The following is a 24,534-nucleotide window of genomic DNA, read 5'->3' on the forward strand; positions in this document are numbered from 1 at the left end:
TGTACTACTCCTGAGATCTGGCCAATGTTGGCTTTGTGCCATTGCCATGGTATTCTGTAAACTCCAGCTGTCCACAACCTAGATCATACTTTACTGAGCCTAGAAAAGCACAGGTATTTGTAGGAGGCTGGAAGGTTACTGTCAAATAATTTTTATTTAGGATTCTGTCCAGTTTAGACAAAGTGTTGCCCACATATGAAATGCCCTGGACTTGGAATGGCTCCTCCTCATTATCTTGCAAGTGGTTACATTTATTACTTGTTAGAGGTGTCCTAATCTGATGTGGGGAATATCCATTACCTTTGAATATAGATTGTAGGTGTTCCACCTCTTTCACAGTGTTGTCTGATTCAACATGTACTTGGTGTACCGATGTTCTAAGAACACACAGTCTGCGCAAGACGGCAGCTAAATACCCGTTAATACAGGTTTGTATGTGTGATATGGGCCAACAATTTGACAAAGAACTTACACACAATATCACCATTATGAATGTGCTTGTCCCCATAAGATGGAACAATATTCAACAGAGGACACTAAACTTGACAGATGATGGTCTTGTAGCAGTAACCATTGTGCATCTGCCATCAAATCTATTTTCATTCAACTTGGCAGCATACACCAGCAATGTGATACTCACCTGAATATGACAGAATGGTTTTAAGCTGTTAAATACCATGGCAAATTGTCAACATCTGCAGCTGTAAGTGTGAAACCTCATGGAATATTGTTATTTTTGTTGTTGTTATTTTTATTTTCAGTCACTCCTTATTCTGCCACATGATTTAATTCCAGAAAGAGTTAGCAGCAGTTACTACAAATTTACACACTCTTTCAAATGACTCCAGAATGACTCATTTCATATAGAATGCTAGAAGAGCTAGACAAACTCACAATCAGATGTCAAAATACACTTTAGTGAAGGTGTCGTGTCCTGCTGTGACATAATGTGCATTGGCACAAGGAATTGCAACCTCAATGGACTGATGAAATTAAAAACAACTCATGAGCTCAAGTAAACTGCTGCCTTTACAATGATGTTTGCTTCATGTACTTTGCCAGTGCGTATTAAGGTAGAATTCCAGCATTTGAAAGTATACTAAAACCTCGCAGTGTGTTAAATGGCAGTGGAATTATCACACTACTGTTGCATACAATAACATCCTACATCAGCAAATGTGGCAATGGGGCTCTTAGTGCAAGAGTAATATTCATGTCTTCACCAGGCTGTGTGAATTCCTCCAGTAATCATACTGCATAAGATCTGATTGGCCTATACTCCTGGAAGAAAAGAAGGCACAGAACATAAAAAATAATCTTGATAATGCCTGGTGGGTGAAGGAAAGAAGGTACTCAATTCATTAAAACCATGCACCTTATCATTATCTTCCACGTCTGTGGTATAAAAGTCAGTGGTAAAAGTTGAGCCACACAGACAAGCAACAAAATTGCAAATGCAAGACATTTCCAGGCTACACATAATACAGTTGTTTTTAACACCTTCAGAAGGGTTATTACATGCACTGACAACACCAAAAATTTCTGGTCACAACATAGCAAAAACTCCAGCCAGGAGGGTATGAAGACGTTTAAACCACCAACACCATTGAAGGAAAGCCAAGAAACAAAGGACTGAAAAAGAAATTGATTTCAAAGCTGTCTAACAATATTATGGTACTGTGAAAAGAGCCTGCCGTGGCAGCAGTGGACTGTAAAGTATGCTGAAGGGAAACAACATCCTATCCTTTAAGCTCTAAACTGTTGTATATTAGCAATGATGGCAGCTAGATAAGGAAGCAGATGTAAAAAAGGCTCCTCAATAAATAGGTACCACTCCAGGTATAGTGGTAATGTTGCTCTGTCATATTGTGAATAGGCAGTATTCTTTGAGGATTATTCACTTCATTAAAACAGTTTGGCCATCCCATTACCATAAAAACTTAATGAATATTTTGTCTTGCTCTTTGAGAAACATACTTGAGCATAGGCATTGTTGATATAAAATAAAATCTGTTGTTGCCGACTAAAGCTCATACCTACAGATAAATTGTTGAATTCTATAAAATGAATATTCTTAACATACTGGAAATAACTAGTTTTGCACTTCATGAATAAAGTAATCACTCTTCTTAAATAACAACACTCATATTGAATGTAAAGATTTTCTGTATTCTCATTTTTAAACATAAGTCCCACTACTTCAGTTTTAAAATGCATTTAACATGCATTTTTACAGGTTTTTTTCATATAACAATAATTCAGTCTAGTTTCATTTTCTGGGGAACATAACTAGCTTTTTCAGTAGTGATTGACAATGCCTTCTTTCTGGGACATGCACATGGATTCAGTGATACTCCCCAGCCTTTGACCCACTGCAAACAGCCACCAGTGTCTGTAATGTCAGCTGTTGAAGTGAGCAGCGCTGTACGGATTGCCAAAAGATGACATTTTCTCAGTATACTTAAAAATAAAATTAAAGAAAAAGGTGCAAGTTAATACTTCATATTAACAAACAACTCCATACATATCAAAATCCTTGTCTCAGTTGTGGTGGCAAGTCCTGTCAGAATGTAAATAAATTAGGAGTTAAGGAAACTATACACTGAACAGCAGAAGAGTTCAACATACACATACAAACGCATACACGCATCTTTGCATCTACATTGTGCCATCCAGACACGTAGTGCCAGGGTCGCAGTTTGGCAAGTAGACTGTATGGAGATTATGTTGGATGGGGTGGGTAGAGGGAGAAAGAGGCAGGAAGCAGGAGGAGGGGTTAGCGGTAGGTTGCTAGCATCTCAGAGGGAGGCAGCAAATGGGCAGGATCGGAATGTATGCAGAGGGGCTACCAGAGCCAGTGAGGTGCAGCGCATGGAGTGGGACAGGGTGGCAGTACATAGGGAGGAGAAACCATTGCTAGAGGGTACAGGGAAAGTGGATTTGTGGAGATTGAGGCTAGGATGACTGCTGGAGCGAAGGATGTGTTGCAGTGATAATCCCATGTAAGTATCTCAGAAAAGCTGGTGCCGAATGTAAGGGTCCAATGGCATAGGTTGTGAAACAGCCATTGAACTCGGGCATATTGTGTTCAGCAGTGTGTTGTGCCACAGGGTGGGAAACTTCATTGTTCCCCACACTTTGGCAGTGGCCATCCGATTTTCTGGACAGCCTTTTGATGGCTGTGCCCACATCAATCGCTGTGCAGTGATTGCAGCAGAGCTGAGGTATGGCTGCTTTCACTGGTGCCCCTTTGTCTGATGAGATAGGATAAGCCTTTGAGAAGACTAGGATAGGATGTTCTGGATAGATCCTATAACACTCCCAACCCATTGTCCCAGGTGTCACATCTTTCTCTACCCAACAGTTTCCTCTCATTCTGCCCTACCATCCTCTTCCAATCCTCGTCATCTAATTGTGTGTCGCACTTCACTGGCTCTAGTATGTAATTGTCACATACTTAGCCCATGCCACTGCCACCCTTTCCTTCCACATTTCTATCCTGCTCACCTGTTGTCCGCACTCCATCTCCCCTCTGAGCCTGTCCCCAACCTCTCCTCCTGCTGCCCCCCACCCTCTTTCTCCCTCTATCCACACAACTCAACACAACCCCACTTCCAGTCCACTTACCAAACTTCAAGCCCAGGATTGTGTACTCAGCTGGCACAGAGTGTGAGTGTGTGTTTTGTATTCTAGCTTGACAAAGGAGTTATTATGAAAACTAGCAAAGTTTTCATTCTGTTTTGTGTGTGCTTCTCCACTACTCAACTCTTCTGCTGTTTGGCGACTGGTCTCCTTTAATCCTATGATATTAATGTTATTAACTTCATTTTATTTTCTTTCAAGTTTGTAAGTGTTAACTTCTGTATTTAGCCACATTAAGGAAAAAAATGTAGTGTAATGGGCATAAAACATTTCTGATGGACATGGTTCACATTATTATGGATTGTCCATTGTTCAGGATTTGTGTGTGAGGACTGTCTCTCTTGAACCACGAAAAGCCAGTGTGTTCACCTGTAGGAGACATCTTGAGGCATCAATACTATTTGTTTCTTGCCACCATAGAAAGGTTGACCACACTGGAGTGAGGGCAAAAGGTGGAGGGCTATATTCTGAAATGGCAATGCTCCCCACTGTGCCCCCCTTCTGCCCCCCCCCCTTTTCCTGTTCGTGCTCTCTCTCTCTCTCTCTCTCTCTCTCACACACACACACACACACACACACACACACACACACACACACACACACACTCTCTCTCTCTCTCTCTCTCTCTCTCTCTCTCTCTCTCTCACACACACACACACACACACACACACACACACACACACACACACACACACACACACACAAACACCACTTGAGGAAAAGTAGCAGTGACATTTTAGGCCCATGTGGGATAGTGGTACTGGTTTTACCTGCCACTGCAGACATCCTCAGATAATGAGGATCTAAGTGTTCTTACCACACATCTGCCCCATCCATTTCCCCCTCGTGTATATCTAAATGTACATAATATGCCATGGGACCTAATCAGTGTGTGCTGTCAGGGTTGAGCTGTTGAGATCCTTATACAGGCCTGCTTCAAAAACACAGGCCAGACCATGCATCAGCACTGCACTCATATGAGGTCTTCCTTTGCCATTGATTGCGTGTCTTCCACTTTTAGTGGACAATGGTTGACAATTCGCACTACAGTGACCAGTTCCTAATCTGGGTACACATCAAATACTAAATAGCACACAAAAGGAAGCTGTTAAAATGGTGTTTTGCAAAACTAACTGGGTGCTGTACAGCCAAGTGACTGTATTTGAACAGTGTCAGTGCCCACCAGTGAGAGTGAACCAGACTGTGAATGTGACACCCAGAGCAATTGCTGCAGCAATTCCAAAGGATTAGGAGGTATCATTTCACAGTTAACCTAACCTCGCTAGAGACAGCAATACAACAGGCTTCCCAACACGACTAATACCAGTTGGAGACAAAATATAGACAAAATATAGTCGTATATCTCCACCAACAGGAATGTCTTCCTAGCTGTATATAGTTCTTCTTCTCTTGATGATATTTTAGATTCTAAGCTGAATAAGGATGTCAAATTAAACACCTTTTAGCTGTCTAGTTTCCAAACTTATTTTATTTGGCTACCAGTTTTGGCCATTCACTACGCCATCTTCAGACCCCTGTTCGACATTTAGGAAGATTCCACCTCGGTTCTGGTCATAACAGGGCCCAGCAATACTGGTTTAATAGATTTCTGTTTGCTATAGCGATCACATCAACCAGCACCATCTGGTTGAAGTGATCGCTGTAGTAAACATAAATCTACTAATACAGTCTTGCTGGCCCCTGTTTTGACCAGAACCGAGGTGGAGTCTTCCTACACGTGTCAGGGGCCTGAAGATGGCGTAGTAAATTGCCAAAACTGGTAGCCAAATAAAATCAGTTTGGGAACTAGACTTCTTAAATGTGTTTGATTTGATGTTCCATATCAAACAGCCGAGTCCTGCAACCGTCTCTGAAAAGGTGGACATGCAGAGATATAAGTTGAATAAGACCTATGAGACTGATCCGCCTAGATCAGTGTTACCCAAGGCAACAACTTAAAAATAAGCGTTATTGTCTTTGCCATCTTATATGAGTATAGTTTCACTATATTTTGCTCCTCCGCTAACCATGCAATGTAACAGTTGCATCTAGTGTGGTAATTTTTGGGAGGTGTAGAATGTACGTGTGAGCTTCAAAACATCAGCAGAAAAAAAATGTGTGGGTGGGCTTTTGCCATTCTTTGTGCATATTTAATCCACTTACATTGATATAATGGACACTGATCTAAATGTGAAAGAGTTTGTATGGTTTCTACGCCAGACACCTTGTTACGGACCAACTTGTGTACCACAACTAAGGGATTTAAAAATAAGGTCCCTTATAGCATTTAACATCGTGCAGAAACTTAACCACAGGTCTGTATGTGCGTATGTATCCAGCCTTTGTGCTAAAGCTAGCAAACCACCATAATCCATCTGGTGAAAACTCTTCATGGTGCATCAAACGTATTGGTTCTTATCTGATATGCAGTGATAGATGTTCCATATCATTGAACACCATCCCATTGAAATGACACTTGCATATCACCCATGAGCAATGAAGATTTTGTTGATCCTAATCTGATCAAGTTTTTGCCCTGTTCGGAAATATCATTGATCCGGGGCTGGTCCTCATACGTGGAAAGCATCATTTATTGAAACTTCCTGTGCACTTTCTTTTTAGCATCTGACTTGTTTAAATGATATTATTTTGTATATTTCATTTCTAGTGTATTTCATTTTATTTTGATAATACATTAATGTCAATAACAACAATACCTAGCTTTTTTCCCAAGTTGTGAAGAGCATAAGACCATCAGTCTAATTTCTCATGCAGCTAAAGTCTTGCTGAGAGTGTTGACAGAAGGCTATATGGCAAGCTGGATAGAGGGATTGCAGAGGAGCGGTTCAGATTTAGAAGAGGAAAAGGGACAAGAGATGCTATTGGCCTGTTAAGAACTATAGGGGAAAGATATATGGAAAAAGGTAGAGAAATCTTTGCTGTTTTTATAGATTTAGAAAAGGCTTTTGACAGAGTTCAGTGGAACAAGCTGACGGATATTGTGCAGAGGAAAGGAGTAGGTTGGAAAGAGGGACGACTGATACAGAATCTATATTTACACCAGAAAGTAAAGATTGGAAATGAAATGTCAGAAGGAAATGAAATGTCAGAAGGAAGCAGCATTGGATGAGGTGTTAGACAAAGTTGTTGCCTTTCCCCACTGTTGTTTATGCATACCTTGAAGAGATTATTGTGAAAGGCTTAGATTGGAAAAGATGAATATGTATTGGCGGAAAGAGAATAGAATGTATAAGATTTTCTGATGACACGGTATAAGTGGCAGAAAGTGAACGGACAGTGAATAACATGCTGAAAGATCTGAATGGAGCTTGTGTGGAATATGGGATGCAAATAAACACAGGAAAAGCAAAGAGTATGGTCATCAGTACAAGATGCAGACTGTCCAATACTAAAATTGGACAATCTACCATTAGCCAAGTAAATGCATTTAAATATCTTGGAAGCACAATAACTGAAGACTTTAAATGTCACCAGGAGGTGAAAATTCAAATTGCCATAGCGAAGGAGGCATTCAACAGGAAGAGGAGACCCTTGTGTGGCAAATTAGATAAAGGTCTAAGGAAAAGGCTTGGCAAATGTTTGTCTGGAGTGTGGCACTATATGGGGCAGAAACATGGATGCTGAGATGAGAGGATGGAAAAAGGTTAGAAGCATTTGTGATGTGGATGTGGAGGAGAATGGAGAGAATAAGCTGGACGGAAGAGTATTGGAAAGGGTTGGTGAGAGATGATGTCTGCTGAAGGTTGTAAGAGAAAGGAAAAAGAACTGGTTGGGACAATCATTGAGAAGGGAGTGCTTGCAAGCAGATGCTTTGGAAGGATTAGTTTGTGGGAGAAGTATGAAAGGAAGAAAGAGATACAAGATGATAGATGACAGAAAGATAAGAGGAAATTATGCAGACCTGAAGAGGATGGCAGAAGACTGGACAGCCTTGGAGAACTACCATGTGAGAACCTGCCTTTTGGCAGAACACTGATGATGATTTCGCAAGTTGCTGTCATCGTATTTCCATAGTTTCTGTAGGTACAAAATTAAACATAATTTTTTTATAGTTTAAGAACCTGTCTTCTTTTGTTGTTATTTATATAACTTCGAATTTGTAATATAAACAAATGAATATTATCACTCAGTGTGGCCTCTGTCGACATAGTTAATTGATGGTAGCTTTTGTTGATGTCAAGAACTAAAATTTACTGTGACAGTGTAAGCTTTTCTGGAGTTTAGGCTGATATTTTGACATCAGTAACTGCACAAATCATGTGAGTTATGTTGTTCACATATAAATCAAAAGATTCCATTTAATAAATTACTTATCAAAGGGCTTTAGAAGTTAAATAACACTAGTAGATTGAAAAAAAATTGTGATACTGATGACTATAAAAATTATATACTAAACCTATTTAACGAATCAAATCCAAAAGGTATTTTTTGCTGTGTAGCCCACTAATGAATTGATGCATACATTTGAGATTATTATAATGTTTTAATGAGATACTTACATTTTGTCGTTAATGTTTAAATATGCTTATATTTCAGGTGTTTGAATGACAAATGTCCGGGAGATCAATAAGAAACAAGAACATTGAAGAATGGTCATTTGAAATGTCCTAGTGTAACACGTTTTGACTACAAGCTTTCCAAATTTCTGGAAGCCTGCGGCATATTATTGTCTTATGTAAGAGCCATACTTCCTTTTCATCCCCTCTTCCCTTGACTACCCCCCCCCTCCCCCACTTTGACCCCATCTCCCTTTCACTTAATGTCTCACTCCTCTTCCTGGAATCAACACACACACACACACACACACACACACACACACACACACACACACACACACACAGCACTTTTCCTTTGGTGATTTTTCCACTGTGAGTAATTCTGTGATAGTGATGGAAAATGTATTAATTTATTGTTCTTTTTTATATAAATCAAGTGTAGAACATTATTTCACTTGAATATTTAATAAATAATATTTTTAATTGGTGTATGGTCAATAAGACAGCTGCTAGTAGTTTTTTAAGTCCAAATTTAAATCCTGAAGGTTATCAAAGATTATGAACTCGTCACAGTTGGGATGATGGGACTGAGGTGGCAAATTGATGTGTTCCCATGCTCTTAATTCAGCAGTGACTTCTAAAAAGCGTTTCCTACGTATTTTTTTATATTTTCTCTTTCTCTGCCAGCTGTTATAAAATAAGTTAAAAATTATACCATTATTTCAGCCTTTAGGGCTCAGAGCTTTAACATGACTGAGAATGCTGCTCACACTATTCAACAATGTGCATTTAAATGACCACATCATCAGAATTAGTGACACATACATGTAATGTGTGGCCTTCTTTTTGGCACTGACGTCAGCATTGTAAGAACTTCACAAAACACCTTTGAAGGCATGGGTAACCATCTTCATTAACGAGCACTCAGCTGCTGCCAGCAACTTGTAAGGATTGATCAAAGCTGGGTTCGAGATGCATACATAATGCTCCATGGCATCACAAGAGTGCTTAATAGGACTGAGGTATGTGAATTGAGGGACATGCAAGCCCCTTTGTATGTGGAGTTTTCCTCAAACCATTCAGACACAGCCTGGGAACAAAGAGGTGGTAAATTACATTGCTGAAGATGTATGTTGCCTGTGAGCTTCCAAAGTTGCAGGATTGTCACAGATTCTGGAAATCAGGGAATATCTGAGAATTTCAAACATATCAGGGAAATCTGGGAGAAAAAAATCACTGGAAAAATCTTGTTTTCATCTCAGTATATGAAATAGTTTACTGAGATGTCAAGCATCATTGCTGGTTGGGCACAACTGAGTACGTGTTCCACTTCCCTACTCCCTTATTTCTACTGCGTCTCCCCTTCCTACCACTCCTTCAGCTTGCAGTCAGTGCTGCCACCACTTGTTGCCGCTAGCCAAGCAGCTGCCGACTAGAGGCAGGGAGGCGTGAGGAGTGGTTTGTTTGGGTTTGATTCTCAGAGGCTGTAGACACAGTGACTGGAGATGGCAGTCATGTGTGCATGGGTTGTGTCTGAGTGAAGGTGTGAATATGTGTGAGCGCTTGTTTTCTGATAGAGGCTATGGCCGAAAATTTAGTTGTCAGAGTGTGTGATGGTCTTTCTTGTGTGCCTGTTGGTGGCTCACTGATCTTCTTTACGATGAGTTGCTACCTATCCTCATAATTATTGAGTCTCAGAGTATTCACACAAGTTAGCTGTTGCACAGATTGGTCACCAACATGCTGTGGGACTCATGGATAGCTGACCGCATGAGTGGATTTTCGGGATGGACCAAAACTGCAGACCATTTCTGCAGGTATCTAATGAATCGAGCCTGCCATCTGGAAGCCTGTCATTTCCCACTAATGTGCAGCCCTGCCTGTTGGATCTAGTCTCACTGATCTACCTGCAGTCCAGGTCTGTCTGTCTGTGGTTCTAACAGTTTCGGCGACAAGAGAAGCGGTGCAAAACTGGATTGCGCACTTTCCTTTTTTTCGTATTACAATTGACTTACTTGAAACGTTCAACTCTCTGGATACGCAGCTGTGTCGATCTCCACATTTCTTCTCCGAAGAAATAATGCCAGTTAGAGGGATTTAAAAAAAAAAAAAAAAAAAAAAAGAACTCTCTGCCCCTCTGCTCTTGAAATAACTAGGTACTCTCATAATACTTTCAGTTAAGTTCTGGTATATTTCCATTTCCACAAGTCTCACATAAGTATACAAATTCTTGCAAGTCTATTGCGTCTTTAATGTTAAGATTCAATTAAGTATGTATACAATGTCGTGAGTTTAATAACCACCAGGAATTCAAAGACAGCTCTTGCTTCTAGCATGTCTAACATCCGAATTAAAAGTCTCTGGTTAAATCATATTTCATTTGTTCATAACAATTACAATCATTACACCGTCAAAGAATAATGCGTCCTTTCTCCTGTACATCACATACAGCTTCTATGGCGCGAGTGGCAAACTCTTGTCTGCACCGATTGACCGCCACGATTGCAGTATTCTCCCGATTCACGTCCATCTGCACACACAAAAACTGGTTGCGCGGTATAGACAAATCTCCACTGTCCCACACTCATACTTAAAATATCGAGTGTTCGAGATGGTGGAAGACCCAATGTCTCTAGAATTTACCCTGAAATTCTCGAGACACTACATATCCCTCCCCTTAGCTCAAACACACGATATTTTACACATATTCATTATGTACATTAATATCTCCCATAACACTAATTCACATTTTAATCAGTATACATTATATTTCTTCTAGTAATCATGTACTTAATATCTAGCTCTTCTTTCTTCATTTTGATAATAACTATCTGATCATTTCACCTACTATTGGAGTTAGTACTTTTATATCTAGGAATCATGTGGACAACATTCTTGATTTCCAATCACAAACTCCAGGTGTCATAGACACTTAATTATGTCATTCTTTACTCTACTTCTCTGCAATGTTTTTTCTTTAGTACTTATTTGTTTCATTAACTATTGTAGCTTTTAGTCTGGAGAAACTCTGGGAAAATGAAAATGTTCTTTCTGACACTCATAAACATAAAACATAACAATGTTAGTGGAACAGAGAATCCAAACTTACCAGAGTAATCTCTACAAAATTTTGTGACTTTTGTCACACTACTGTCCTTTCCCCTATAGGAACAGTACCTATACCTTATCTATGGGTTGATCCTATGAGTACCCTTTCTCCTTCTGTTTTTGTAGGTATGCCCCTTTTTAATTCCTATTTTCCTATGGTACAGGTCAATCCCCTTCTTGGTGCCCCTGTCCGCACAGTATAGGCCAGCCTTTCTTAGGTCTGCCTACCTGACCTTTTACATCCAATACATTCTGGGTGCACTCTCCTTATCCTTCCTGTGTAGGCCTCATGCTTCATTACCGTAGTATACGTCTTTATGTACACTATAATTAAATATTGTCGGGAAACTAAATCTGTTTCACACTTACCACTCATTTCTTAATACTTCATTTAATCCCTTAGAGTCCTCCATTATGCTTCCAATATGCACCACATGTATATTATTCAATATATCATACATTTACTTATGCTATACTTGTCCCACTATCCTACAAATCGCCAGAACAAATGTTCGACTGACATTCCTGAATAACTGTCAAAATTAGTTCCTCCCTGGCTTATGCTCATTAGTTCGTCGTTGGCTTATACTCATTAAATCTTCCTTGGCTTATGCTCTCCTTAATTACTCACACATTTTCTTCTTATGTATTTACTCACACTTCCTTCTTATGTATCCCTGATGTGGAATTATTGTAGTTTTTATATCCTTATGTACATATGTGATACAGAATCGTCATTGTTCTTATACATATATTTCCTATACATACATATTAATAGATATGTACATGATAGTTTTCTCAAGTGACTAGGCGATGTAGAACCGTCACAATAAACAGCCGTGTGCATATTCCTCTACGTGCACATTCTTTCCCCCTACAACATTTGACGGTTCATACGTCATTTTTATCTGTACTTCCTTTGTTTGTGTCTTTGTGTTTTGTTGTGTGTATGCGTAAGTGTGTCTGTGTATCCTGATTCTTCGGCCTACTTATATGAAATAAGTTGAAGGTTATTGGAAACCATGGAAAATAAGGAGGACTTCAGTGATTGGAGTATATGAATATGTAAAGAGGGAGTGATAGACTGGTACTCAGATGAGAAGTAAGAAAGGAAAAAGTAGAAATGGTTGCCAAGATCAAAGAAGAGAAAGAAGATAGTCCTAAAGACAGGAAACCCTTCCCACCGCCCTTCCCCAGGATCCCTACTTCGCCGGTACTTGAGTGAGAAGCTGGAGGAGGTATGGTGTTAAACGTCTCCTACAGATCGGACATTCTCACCTTCACATTTGAAGTCCCTGAAGAAAAATCTTAGCTACCCCTATGGAACGGCAAATGGTGAAGAATCATTCACACTTGTCTGCGAGGATTGTCTGAAAGGTGTGTGTGTGTGTGTGTGTGTGTGTGTGTGTGTGTGTGTGTGTTTAGTGGTAGTCGTACTTACACTACCCATCCTTTCCAAAATTAATACAAACCCTCCCATTTACATCACATCTCATAAAAGGTATAAAATATTGTATAAAAATAGAAAATTATAGACTACAAAGAAATAGTTGTTTAATTAATCACTTTGCACTATATTTTATAAACACATAAAATACTCTGTTTAGATTATGTCATCTAGACATCACTCGGTTTAAATAGTGTCATCATATTATACCTTTCACTCAAATAATATTTTATGCACTTCATTTCATGTCTAGAGATCACTGGTCATCTGTGATTCTCTTAAATTTTCTACTTTACCGTCATATCCAGTTTCCTACGTAATAAAATTATAGGATAGTTTAAGATTTGAAGGGAATTTGGTGCAGGAAAAAATAGCACAGAAGAAACACCAAAAACAACTAGGGATCTGATGATTGTCGCTCCGCCCGTTAACACGGGATGTTAACGTCCCTGGGAGATAGATGTGACTCCGCCTGGATCCCATGGATCTGACATTAACCAATACTTCCCGTTAAATTTTGTGTGAAAGCCTCCCCACAACAAAACAATTACCACCTTACCAGGAAACACAACATTAAGTAACATTATGCTATTTTCTACTCTGTCATGGACAAGTTTGAATTCTTCACACAAGTTGTCTATAACATTGCTATTATCATTAAGTTTGGAAAAAACAACAGTCAAAACGTTTCCAGAGATTATCCTCACGGCAACTTTTCGAACGATTATTTCCTCTACCTGTTCCTCCAGATTACTTATATTTATTAAGTCTGAAGTGACTAGTTTCTTCTTCAAGTCGCGTTCCACATTATCTACTCAAGTGTTAACACCTGCAATTTGCAATTGGACTACATGAATCAGCTTATCCTGTTTCTCAACACTTTCCTTTAAAGTGTGTAGTCTTTGTTTTACAGCATCAAATGTAACATTGCATATGCTTTGAAATTATCCTAATTTTTCACTAAATTCAGATTCTACATTACTACATTCATGTTCAATATCAAATTCCAGTTTTTTTAGCTAAGTCTTGAAATTGGTTACTTTGTGTCTGGCCAAGTCAGTGAACAGTTCGTTTACATGGTTACTCAGGGAATTACTTAAATCATTCTTCAAATCTAATTGTAAACTCTCCACATGATCATTTAAGGCATTGAACTTGGCATTTAAAACCTCACCCTGCGCTTCTAGTTTTTCACTTAAAGTAGCATTTAGTTCCTTTCTTATAGAAGTATTTTGAGCAGTAAATTCTTTACTTTGTGCATCAAATCTAGAATTTAATTGTAAACTCTGAGCTTCCAGATTTTTACGTTAAGTAGTAATTTGAGCGTTTACAGCTGCTGAATCTGCCTGCTGGGCTTTAATTAAATTCACTATTTCAGGCCAGTCTGGCATTTCCATAGTCACTTTAATAGCTGTGGTGGTTATGCTAGTTGCTGTTCTTGATCCATATTCTTTATACTTTTATATCTAGTGATCATTAAAAAAAATTCCCCTCTGAGTATAATAACTATACTAAGTCTATTATTGAACAATGTCCTTAACTTCACTTTCAAATAATTATAGTCTTTTGCTCACCCAGCGTAGAGTCTTAGGCTGCGTCGATGAGCAGGTGTGAAATTGGTGCCAGTGAACAGCACGGGTGCTGGCAGCGTCGAAGGTTAGTTTGAGCAGCAGTTGGCGCCGTTGGCATCAGTTGCTGGTTACTGCATCCACGCCCCCGCAATGTGTATGAGGGCTGCTTACTCTCCGCACTGGATCCTCGTCATCAAATAGGTTTCGTCGTAACTCTTCTTAGTCTAAATTGTTGAGATTCCTTACATCTTCTTTTGTCTGGTATTCATCAACTTTCACACTTTTTGCCGTTTATGCAGAATCCAACTCTGTGAAACAATTTGTTTGTCTTGTTACTATTGGTTGCTATGGCAACTCACAATATTTTATCATCTTGATTTCATTTTAAAATTCCTCTTTCTTCGAGTCCTGGTCACATCGGTCGCCACGTTCTAACGGTTTGGCGACAGAACGTGTAAAGTTGGCTTGTTGTCCTTGTTAAATAAGTAGGTAATTCATGATGTATTAATACACCATAAAATTATCTTCTTAGACATAAATATCTCCATCTTCTTGTATTTCACTCGTACTTCGAGCTTTAGAAACACACTTAATTAACATTTACAAACAAGTTTGGTTTTAGAACCACTTGGAAATTCAAAGAACAGCTCTTGCTTCTAGCAAGTCTAACACCTGAATTAAAAGTCTCTTGTCAAATCACATTTCATTTGTTCATAACGATTACAATCATTATAACGTCAAAGAATAATGTGTGCTTGCTCCTTGTAAGTCACATACAGCTTCTATGGCGTGAGCGCAAACACTAGTCTGCGCTGATCAACTGCCACGATTGCAGTATTCTCCCAATACACATCCATCCTGCACACACAAAAACTGTTGACGCAATAGACACATCTCCACTCTGCCACACTCATACTTAAAATATCGAGTGTTCGAGACGGTGGAAGACCGAGTGTCTCTAGAATTTACTCCAAAATTCTCGAGGCACTTCATGGTGTATTGCAGCAGATTTTTATGGTTTATCCATGGACCCAGGACTCCGGTGCTCCTCAGCAGGCCAGAGGCCACGGGCGATGGATTTCAGGAATTACAACTGTCTCACAGCAAATACATTGTACAGTATGGTGTTGTAGAGACATTTTATTTATTCTAGCACATTTTGGCACTTTGAAAGTAGTTTATATATTAGAAAGTATCAGTAATAAGAAGAAGAAAATTGTGGCAGTTGCCTGCAGTTTGTACGCTATGTACTCTTATATTCCTCAAAAGAAAAATTACACAATGCCTGTAGAATCAAACAATGGAAAATCCAGGATGTAATCTAACAATATTATGAGAAGGAAAGTTACTACTCACAAAATAGCAGAGATGCTGAGATGCAGATAGGCACAACAAAAAGACTCTCACAATTATAGCTTTCGGCTATTATGGCCTTTGTCAACAATACACACACACACACACACACACACCAGGGGGTCCACAACTCTTTTGTTGATACGTGCGTAGCGAGCACAGGACCCCGAGCTAGTGTGGCCCTCCTTCCTTTCTGGGCTGCATACCTCCTTTTCCGCATCCTTCCCCATCTCCCCCCCCCCCCTTCCACCACTTCCCTTCCTTTTCTTCCCCTCTGGGAGTATGTTTAGTGCCTACATCTGGAGGAGGACACTCGAAACTGTAAAACAGTCTCTTCTTTGCTTTCTCTGCTGGCAAATCTTTGTCCTTCCTTTGTCCTCTTTTTCCTTCCCTCTTCTCTTTACCATTTTCTCCACTGCGGCATTTGAGACCTCTCTTCTTTCCTTTCCTTTAGCCGGTGATGGGGTAACGCGTAATTCCCCGCCCCGGGTAGACAGGTAGGACATGTATGTACTCCCTGGTAACGGCCAGGCCCAGGGAGGGGTGATTACCCGAGCTGATACCTTCCGAAAGTGCCGATTGGTCCCTCCGTCCATTTCTCGGGTGGTGTGACCTGATGTGTGAACAATCACCTAAGGCGGGAGTGCCCACAGAGAGGGACCTCACAAGGAAGGAGCACGCCATCGGAGACACGTAATCATGGGGGATACTTCCGCAATGGTTTCCTCATCATCTACTATGTCTGCTCACAAGTGAAAGTTCAATGAGTCTCAGCCACAGACAGTGCTTCCATTGTTGCCACAGTTCCTTGTTGTTTCTTGGTCGGCCGAAGGTCAAGACTTCCCACAGTCAACCCTTTCATTATTCAGAAAGGTCCTGTAAAGTCTTGTTCCCGATTACAAAATGGCACCTTGTTGTTAGAAACAGTCAGTGCCCTCCAGGCCCAAAAACTGCTGTGTACTTCACTGCAACACACCTTCCCTGTCCGGGTGGAAGTGCACCGCACTTTAAATTCATCACGTGGGGTCGTTTATACACGCTCCCTCGACGGATTGTCCGACGAGGAAATTCAAAACTACCTGTCTCACCAGGGCGTAACAGCTGTTCATCGAGTCATGAAAAGGGTTGGCAAGAACATCGTTCCAACCCGTACTGTCTTCTTGACATTTGACAGACAGAGTTCAACTTCCATCAAACATAAAAGTGGGCTATGAGATAATTTCCGTTCGCCCTTACATCCCAAACCCTACGCACTGCTATCTGTGTCAGCAGTTCAATCATACCAGCCAGTCTTTCCAATCCGGCCAAATGCGTTACGTGTGGCAAGGATGCCCATGAGGGTGCTTGTCCACTTCCATCCCCTCATTGCATCAACTGTATGGGTGACCACGCTGCTTCCTCTAGAGATTGCTCCATTTTTAAAGACGAACAGCTCATTCAGGAAATCAGAGTGAAGGAAAAGGTGTCGACCTTTGCTGCTCAAAAGTTATTCACCAGTCGAAAGCCCACTGTGCCTCACGCAGGTGAATACAGCACTGTCCTTGCCTCTCCTCAGCCAACAAAGGAGACAGCCATGCAGACTTGTTATCTCACCTTTAGTGCCACAGTCGTCAGATCGGCCAGTGCAAAGATCGCCCGTTCAACCTCCCCACTCTCACCTGTTCACTCTGTGGCTCACCCTTCATCGGGTTTTGCTAAATCACAAGCCCCAAAATTGGACACCCGGACTTCCAAAAAAAGAGCCTACTCGTGAAGATTTTTTACGTACCTCGATTTCACCACCATTGATTCCTGTTTCATCTCAACGTCTTGTTTCCAAGAAGGCTAATAAGAAACCCAGTTCCTCTCCTTCTCCGCCATGGCGTGTCTCATCTACAGCACCATCTAGCAGTAACCGCCTTCGGCCATCTTCTGTGTCGCCGAGGCGCACTACTGGCAGTCGATCAACCAGCCTATCGCTGGTGGCAGGAGCTGCTCCCGAACAACCTATGGATCAGGATCTTCTGCCTTCAGCTGAATGCCGTTCCACGCTGTCAGTCGCCAGCTCTGAGCAGTCGTTGAGTTGAGGGCAACCTTGGTCACATTCTTCCCTTTTCTGTCCACCCTATGTCCATTATCCATTGGAATATCTGCGGCATTCGAGCCAGTCGGGATGAATTGTCGATCCTCTTACGATCCTACTCGCCGGTCATCTTCTGTCTTAGTGACCACTTTCCATGTGTCCTTAGATTGCAGCCACAACTGCCATATATGTGCCCGAGATGCTGGAAGTTTGCCCAAGCCGACTGGACACTTTTTTCGTCCCTGGCGACATTCGATGACTGTCACTTTCCTAGTGTCGACGATGAGGTCACTCATATTACAGAAGTTATTCTTACAGCTGCGAAACGTTCAATACCTCGCACCTCTGATTTGCCCCGGCGCCCCCCAGTTCTTTGGTGGAACAAGGCATGCTGTGACACAATATGTGAGCAGTGACGTGCTTTTCGCGTTTTCTGGCACCATCCTACTTTGGCCAACTGTATCCGCTATAAGCGGTTCCGTGCGCGATGCCGTCGTGTCATCCGTGATAGTAAGAAGGCAAGCCGGGACTTCTTTACTAGCTCATTTAACACCTTCACTCCCTCCTTGGAAGTTTGGAGTCGGATTCGATGGTTATCTGGCGCGCCTAGTTTCTCCCCGGTCTTTGGGCTCACTGTCGCGCATGATACATTAGTGGATCCTGTCGCACTTTCTAACTCATTGGGTCAACACTTTGGTGAGATTTCGAGCTTTTCAAATTACCTGCCAGCTTTTCTCCCGAAGAAACGTGCAGCGGAAGTGCGACCTTTTGCTTTCTCCTCTCTAAATCGCGAAAGCTATAATACTGTTTTCTCCATGCGCCAACTCCAACACGCACTCTCTTCTTCTCGCTCTTCCGCCACAGGAATTGATGGTATCCACATCCAACTGTTGCTGCGTTTATCATACCATAGTCTGTGTTAGCTCCTTCGCCTTTACAATCGAATTTGGACTGACAGTACTTTTTATAGAAGATGGTGGGAAGCTATCGTCATTCCTGTTCCGAAACCTGGAAAGGACAAACATCTCCCCTCCAGCTATCGCCCCATTTCTCTCACGGTAGTGTATGTAAGGTTTTGGAGCATATGGTGAATTGCCGTTTAGCTTGGTGGCTGGAGTCCCGCAGTCTTTTAACACCTGCCCAATGCGGCTTCCGAAGTATCGTTCTGCAGTTGACCATCTTGTTGCTCTCTCCACTTATATCATGAACAATTTTCTCAGGAAACGCCAAACAGTAGCAACATTTTTTTATCTGGAGAAAGCGTACAATACCTATTGGAGGACAGGCATCCTCCGCACACTATTCTCTTGGGGCCTTCGAGGTCTGCTGCCCCTTTTTCTTCGTGAATTTATGGCAGAGCACAGATTTAAAGTGCGGGTGAACACTACTTTCTCCCAAGAAAACGTGGTACCCCAGGGCTCCGTGCTAAGTGTTGTACTGTTTGCCATTGCCATAAATCCAATTATGGATTGTCTCATTCCTGATGTCTCGGGCTCCCTCGTTGTGGACGATTTTGTGATCTACTACAGCTCTCAACGGACCAGCCTTCTTGAACAACGTCTTCAAGGATGTCTCGATCACCTCCACTCTTGGAGCATCGAAACCAGCTTCCGCTTTTCTCCCAGTAAGACCGTCTGTGTTAATTTTTGGCATCGTACGAAGTTTCTTGTGCCTTCCTTACATCTAGGCCCTGTCAACCTTCCGTTCGCGGACGTCGCTAAATTCTTGGGTCTTATGTTTGACAGAAAACTGTGCTGGTCCTCCCACATCTTCTATCTTTCGACTCACTGTCAGCGGTCCCTCAACACCCTCCGTGTCCTGAATGGTATCTCCTGAGAAGCAGACAGAGTGGTCCTTCTCCGCCTCTATTGCATCTTAGTGCGCTCGAAATTGGACTATGGAAGCATAGTTTACTCCTCTGCTCGGTCGTCTATTCTTCAGCGTCTCAACTCTGCCCACCACTGTGGATTACGTTTAGTGTCTGGAGCTTTTTACACCAGCCCTGTGGAAAGCCTTTATGCTGAGACTGCTAAACCTCTGCTGTCCAATTGAGGAGCTGTCCTTCTGAGTCGTTGTGCTAGCCACCTGTCTTCCATGCCTGCTAATCCGGCCCATGACATTTTTTTCGACGCCTCCTCAGATTTAGGGTATGCAGGCCGCCCTTCCTCCCTACTACCACCGGGAGTCCGCTTCCGTCAACTGCTACATTTTCTTTCCTTCCACTTTCCTAAGACTTTGTTGACAACTTGTGGTACAGCACAGCCTTGGCTTCAGCCCTGGACCTGCCTGCTCAGTAACCTTTGTCAGTTTCCCAAGGATGGTACCTCTTCTCTTGTTTATCGTTGGGCATTTGCTGCTCTATGCACACAAATGAAGGATGCCACATTTATTTACATTAATGGCTCAAAAACATCGTTTGGTGGTGGGAGTGCCAATATTGTTGGTGACACCCCAAATTGATTTCGGCTTCCCGACCAGTGTTCAGTTTTTACTGTGGAGCTTTATGCTGTTCTCCAGGCTGTCCAATACATCCATCGCCATCAGCGGATACGGAATGTTATCTGCTCAGATTTGCTCAGCTCTCTCCTCAGTCTCCAAGCTCTCTACCCTGTCCACCCTCTGGTCCACCGGATTCAGGACTGCCTCCACTTGCTCCACTTGGGGGACGTCTCTGTGACGTTCCTCTGGATCCCAGGACATGTTGGTATCTGTGGAAATGAGGCAGCCGATATAGCTGCCAAGGCTGCAGTCTCTCTTCTTCAGCCTGCTATTCGCATGATTCCCTCCCAATCTACGGAGTGTTTTATGTTGTCGTGTTGCTCTTTTATGGCACGCACATTGGTCGACACTTTCCAATAATAAATTGCGGGATGTGAAAGCTCTTCCCTGTGCCTGTACCTCTTCCTCCCGAACTTGTCGTCGGGAGGAGGTAATTTTAACTAGACTCCGGATAGGGCACTGTCTTTTTAGCCATCGACATCTTTTAAGTGGCGATCCTCCCCCACTTTGCCCCCACTGCTCTCAACTGTGGACAGTGAGACACCTTTTACTTGAGTGCCCCTATTGTACTCCGTTACACACTCGTCTACAGCTGTCGCCTGATATATCTTCCATTTTAACAGGTGACACGCGCTCAGCCGATCGTGTTCTCGAGTTTATTAATGCCAGTGAGATGACGTCAGTCATTTGAAGTTTTTTTTTGGGGGACAAACAACCCCCCATCTATAGTGGATTTTTTAAGCTTTCCTTCTGTTTTTAGTTTCCCCACTTTTTTGAGTTTCACTCCCATTGCTGCTGGTTTCCAGTTTCGTTTTTTTGACTTTTCCTAAGTCACAGACCGGGCGCTAATGACCGTAGCAGTTTTGCGCCCTAAAACCATAACAAAAAAAAAAAAACACACACACACACACACACACACACACACACACACACACACACACACACACACACACGACTGCAGTCCCAGGCAACTGAAACCACACTCGTTGCCTGAGGCTGCAGTCGTGTGTGCGCGCGTCTGCATATGTGTGTTTATTGTTGATGAAGGTCTTTATGGCCAAAAGCTGTAATTACGGGAGTTGGGAGTTTTTTTGTTGTGCCTATCTGCGACTCTGCATCTCCACTATATGGTGAGTAGCAGCTTTCATTCTCATAATACCCGTAAAATAATAGACATAACACAATGGGTAATAACTGAGAATCTCAAACGTAGTATAACAAACATTTTATTGGAGGTCACCTATAGTATTGGTTTACACAACTATTCCCTGCCTTATACACATCTTTCAAGTGGCTTTCTTTCTTCTGATGTTGTTTCTCAAATCAGTGAAGATATTTTAAATCAGTTTTGTGACTCCAAGGAAATACATACTTTTGTCACCAAATATGTTTCTTTTTACTACATTAAATGTCATTTGTAGGCTTAATGGAACACACATACCATTTGGCATGTTTTCTCCATCTAAAAAAAAAAAAAAAAAAAAAAAAAAAAAAAAAAAAAAAAAAAAAAAAAAATCGTGAAAAAAGATGTTGATGTTAGTACAAAATATGTCAGAATGCCAGGCATATTGCACAGTATGCAGCAAGTCTTTCACTCTCAGCAACATGGGGAAAATGGCCGTGATCAGTCATGTGGAAGGGGCTAAGCACTCAAAGGCAGTCGTGATGGTCAAGAAGACAGTGGACATTCGTCTTTTTCAACATTCCTTGGTAAATAAAGTGCTATGACTGTTCAGTGATGCATAAACTCTTAAAGGCTGCACAACATCTCTGACCTTAATGGGATTTTTTTTTTTTCAGTGACTGCATTGTTTTCTTTGTGATGTGTTAGACCATTACAAGGATATTCCAACAATGCTTTAAAATGTAAGGAAGAAGAACAGGAACATTGGGCGAGTTGAAAAACCTTGTCAACAGAGTGGCGCTCAAAAGTGACTGACAGACTTTGGCATTTTCGACATACCCTCGCGCAGCTTGATGTAACCTGTACTTTGCTATGTCCGGTTTTGGCATTCTTTATGGATACTTGCCACTGTGTTTCAGTGAAGAGAGAGGATCGGCATGGTAGGCCTCGCTGTCCTGCTTTCCTGATGTTTCTGTTCTTCGTGCAACCTCTTTAGACAAGGGTGTTGATTTCATTAGTCGCTTGTTCATGACATGTGTGTTCTGAAACTGGACATACCCATATATTGACAACCAGTGGTCTTCACTTGATAGTACGCACCTGCCAACTCTCCTGATTTAGAGGGAAGACTCCTGATTTTCAGCTTTTTCCCCTACCTCCTGATCATTCCATTATTTATCCCGATTTTTATCTAATGATTGTCAAACTGGAGGTAGTTGTTTTGAAAACCCATCATTATGATTTTTGGCCGATTGTGAAAAGTTCTTTGCCTATTAGTCTTTTTAATCAATGTACTTCTTGGAATTTGTAGAAATCAGGGAGTTGAGCACAACATGTTATAGATTGTACTTTTTCCTTTTTCATGTGCATTTTGTAGAATGTATACTTTTGCTCAGTTTTGTGTGTGTTATCGCTATGCCAGTGCTGCCAACTTAGTGATTTTCCCACTAAATCTGGTGGTTTTGAGTGCCTGTCTAGTGGATAGAGGGAATTATTGTAGATTTTAAACATATTAGGGTGGTTTTACAGTAAAATTACTTTTAAAAATCACTTGAATCATTCAGCACACAGAAAATAGCACTATTTAATTTATTTATGTCTACTAGCTCTTGAATTTATATCACCTGAACATTTATAATACACAGTATCTGTCTTCATTCCTGTATTCTAGTATTAATACATCTGCAGCTGCATGCACTGTGCATACCTATAGTGCCGGTGTTAATGTGGTGCTTTTTTACATCATTGGATATTGTTTTAGTGCTAAAAATGGGTAAAATAATGGCGCAGTAAGCCCAGAAATGTCATGCTGAATGGCTATGCGATTTGTAGACTGGTTAGAAAGAATTTTTGGTGATTACACAAAAGCATCTTGCAAATATTGTCATAGTACTTATGCTGACATACAAGTCATAGTGGCAAAAAACACCACACAACAGCTGTAGCACTCTAAACAAAAATACCTTTCAAAACCATGAAAGAATCTAGAAATGAATCAAGCTGAGGGTTCCCTTGCATTTTTTGGCAGTTGTGCGATCATATCATATAGTCACTTAAGTGAGTTGTACATGAGTAAATTCAGACAATGATGTTGCCAGAAAACTTCAGATATGTAGCATAAAGTGTAGTGCAGTTATGGAACATGTACTAAGGCTCTATTTTGTGAAAAATTTGCATCAAGATATTGGTGACAGCATGTATAACATTGTAACTGATGAATCAACAGACATTGGCGTGACCAAACTTTCAGAAATAACAACAACATATTACATTGCTGCAACCAGTGCAGTCATTTAAACATTTTTGAGATCAGCTGACCTCAAACATTTTGATTCTGTTTCCTTAGAGCAATGTTGCAACAATTGCCATGTTAAGGTTGTTTGCATTTTATAACCTTTATACTGTATACATGACAAGCCTGCAATGCACACTTACGTGCCTGGCAGAGGGTCCATTGCACCATTTTCAGACTATTTCTTTACTGTTCCACCTCATATAGTGCGGAGGAAAAATGAACACCTAAATCTTTCTGTCCGCACTCTGATTTATTTTATTATGATGATACTTTCTCCCTATGTAGGTGGGGGACAACAAAATATTTCCGCATTCTGAGGAAAAAGGTGCTGAATGAAATATCCTAAATAGTTCCCATGACAACAAAAACTGTCTTTATTTTAAGGATTGCCACTCCAACTCTTGTATCCTTTCCGTGACACTCTCTCCCACGTATTGTGATAATACAAAATGAGTCACACTTATTTGGAATTTTTTTATGTATTCCGTCAATCCTACCTGTTAAGGATCCCATACCGAGCAGCAGTACTCTAGCAGAGGGTGGACAAGTATAGTGTAGGCAGTCTCTTTAATGGATTTGCTGCATCATCTAAGTGTTCTGCCAATGAAGCCCAGTCTTTGGTTTGCTTTCCCCACACATTGTCTATGTGGTCTTTCCAATTAAAGTTGTTCTTAATTGTAATTCCTAGGTATTTAGTTGAACTGACAGCCTTGAGAGCCAAAATTTGATTGATTTCATTTAGTATTCATGTGAGTGTCCGTACACTTTTCTTTATTTAGGGTAAATGGCCACCTTTCACACCATACAGATATCTTAGAAAGGCAGTCAGGTGGATACAGTATTTCTTTGTTTCCAAAAAGCATTTAACTCAGTACCACACCTACACCTATTTTCAAAAGTTCGATCATATGGGGTA

At 41.2% G+C, this 24,534-nt stretch overlaps 1 protein-coding gene across 1 annotated transcript in view; it reads left to right on the top strand.

Annotated features, from left to right (window-relative positions):
* The window catches only part of LOC126486396 (E3 ubiquitin-protein ligase TRIM37-like), a 305,290-nt gene extending 296,648 nt beyond the window's left edge, over nucleotides 1–8,642 (top strand). The window contains 1 exon segment of the mRNA XM_050108945.1: nucleotides 8,200–8,642. Within this exon segment, the coding sequence (XP_049964902.1) occupies nucleotides 8,200–8,233 (34 nt within the window). The 3' untranslated portion in view covers nucleotides 8,234–8,642.
* The last annotated feature ends 15,892 nt before the right edge of the window (nucleotides 8,643–24,534 follow it).

Source organism: Schistocerca serialis, chromosome 1, assembly GCF_023864345.2.
Source record: "Schistocerca serialis cubense isolate TAMUIC-IGC-003099 chromosome 1, iqSchSeri2.2, whole genome shotgun sequence".
NCBI lineage: Eukaryota > Metazoa > Arthropoda > Insecta > Orthoptera > Acrididae > Schistocerca > Schistocerca serialis.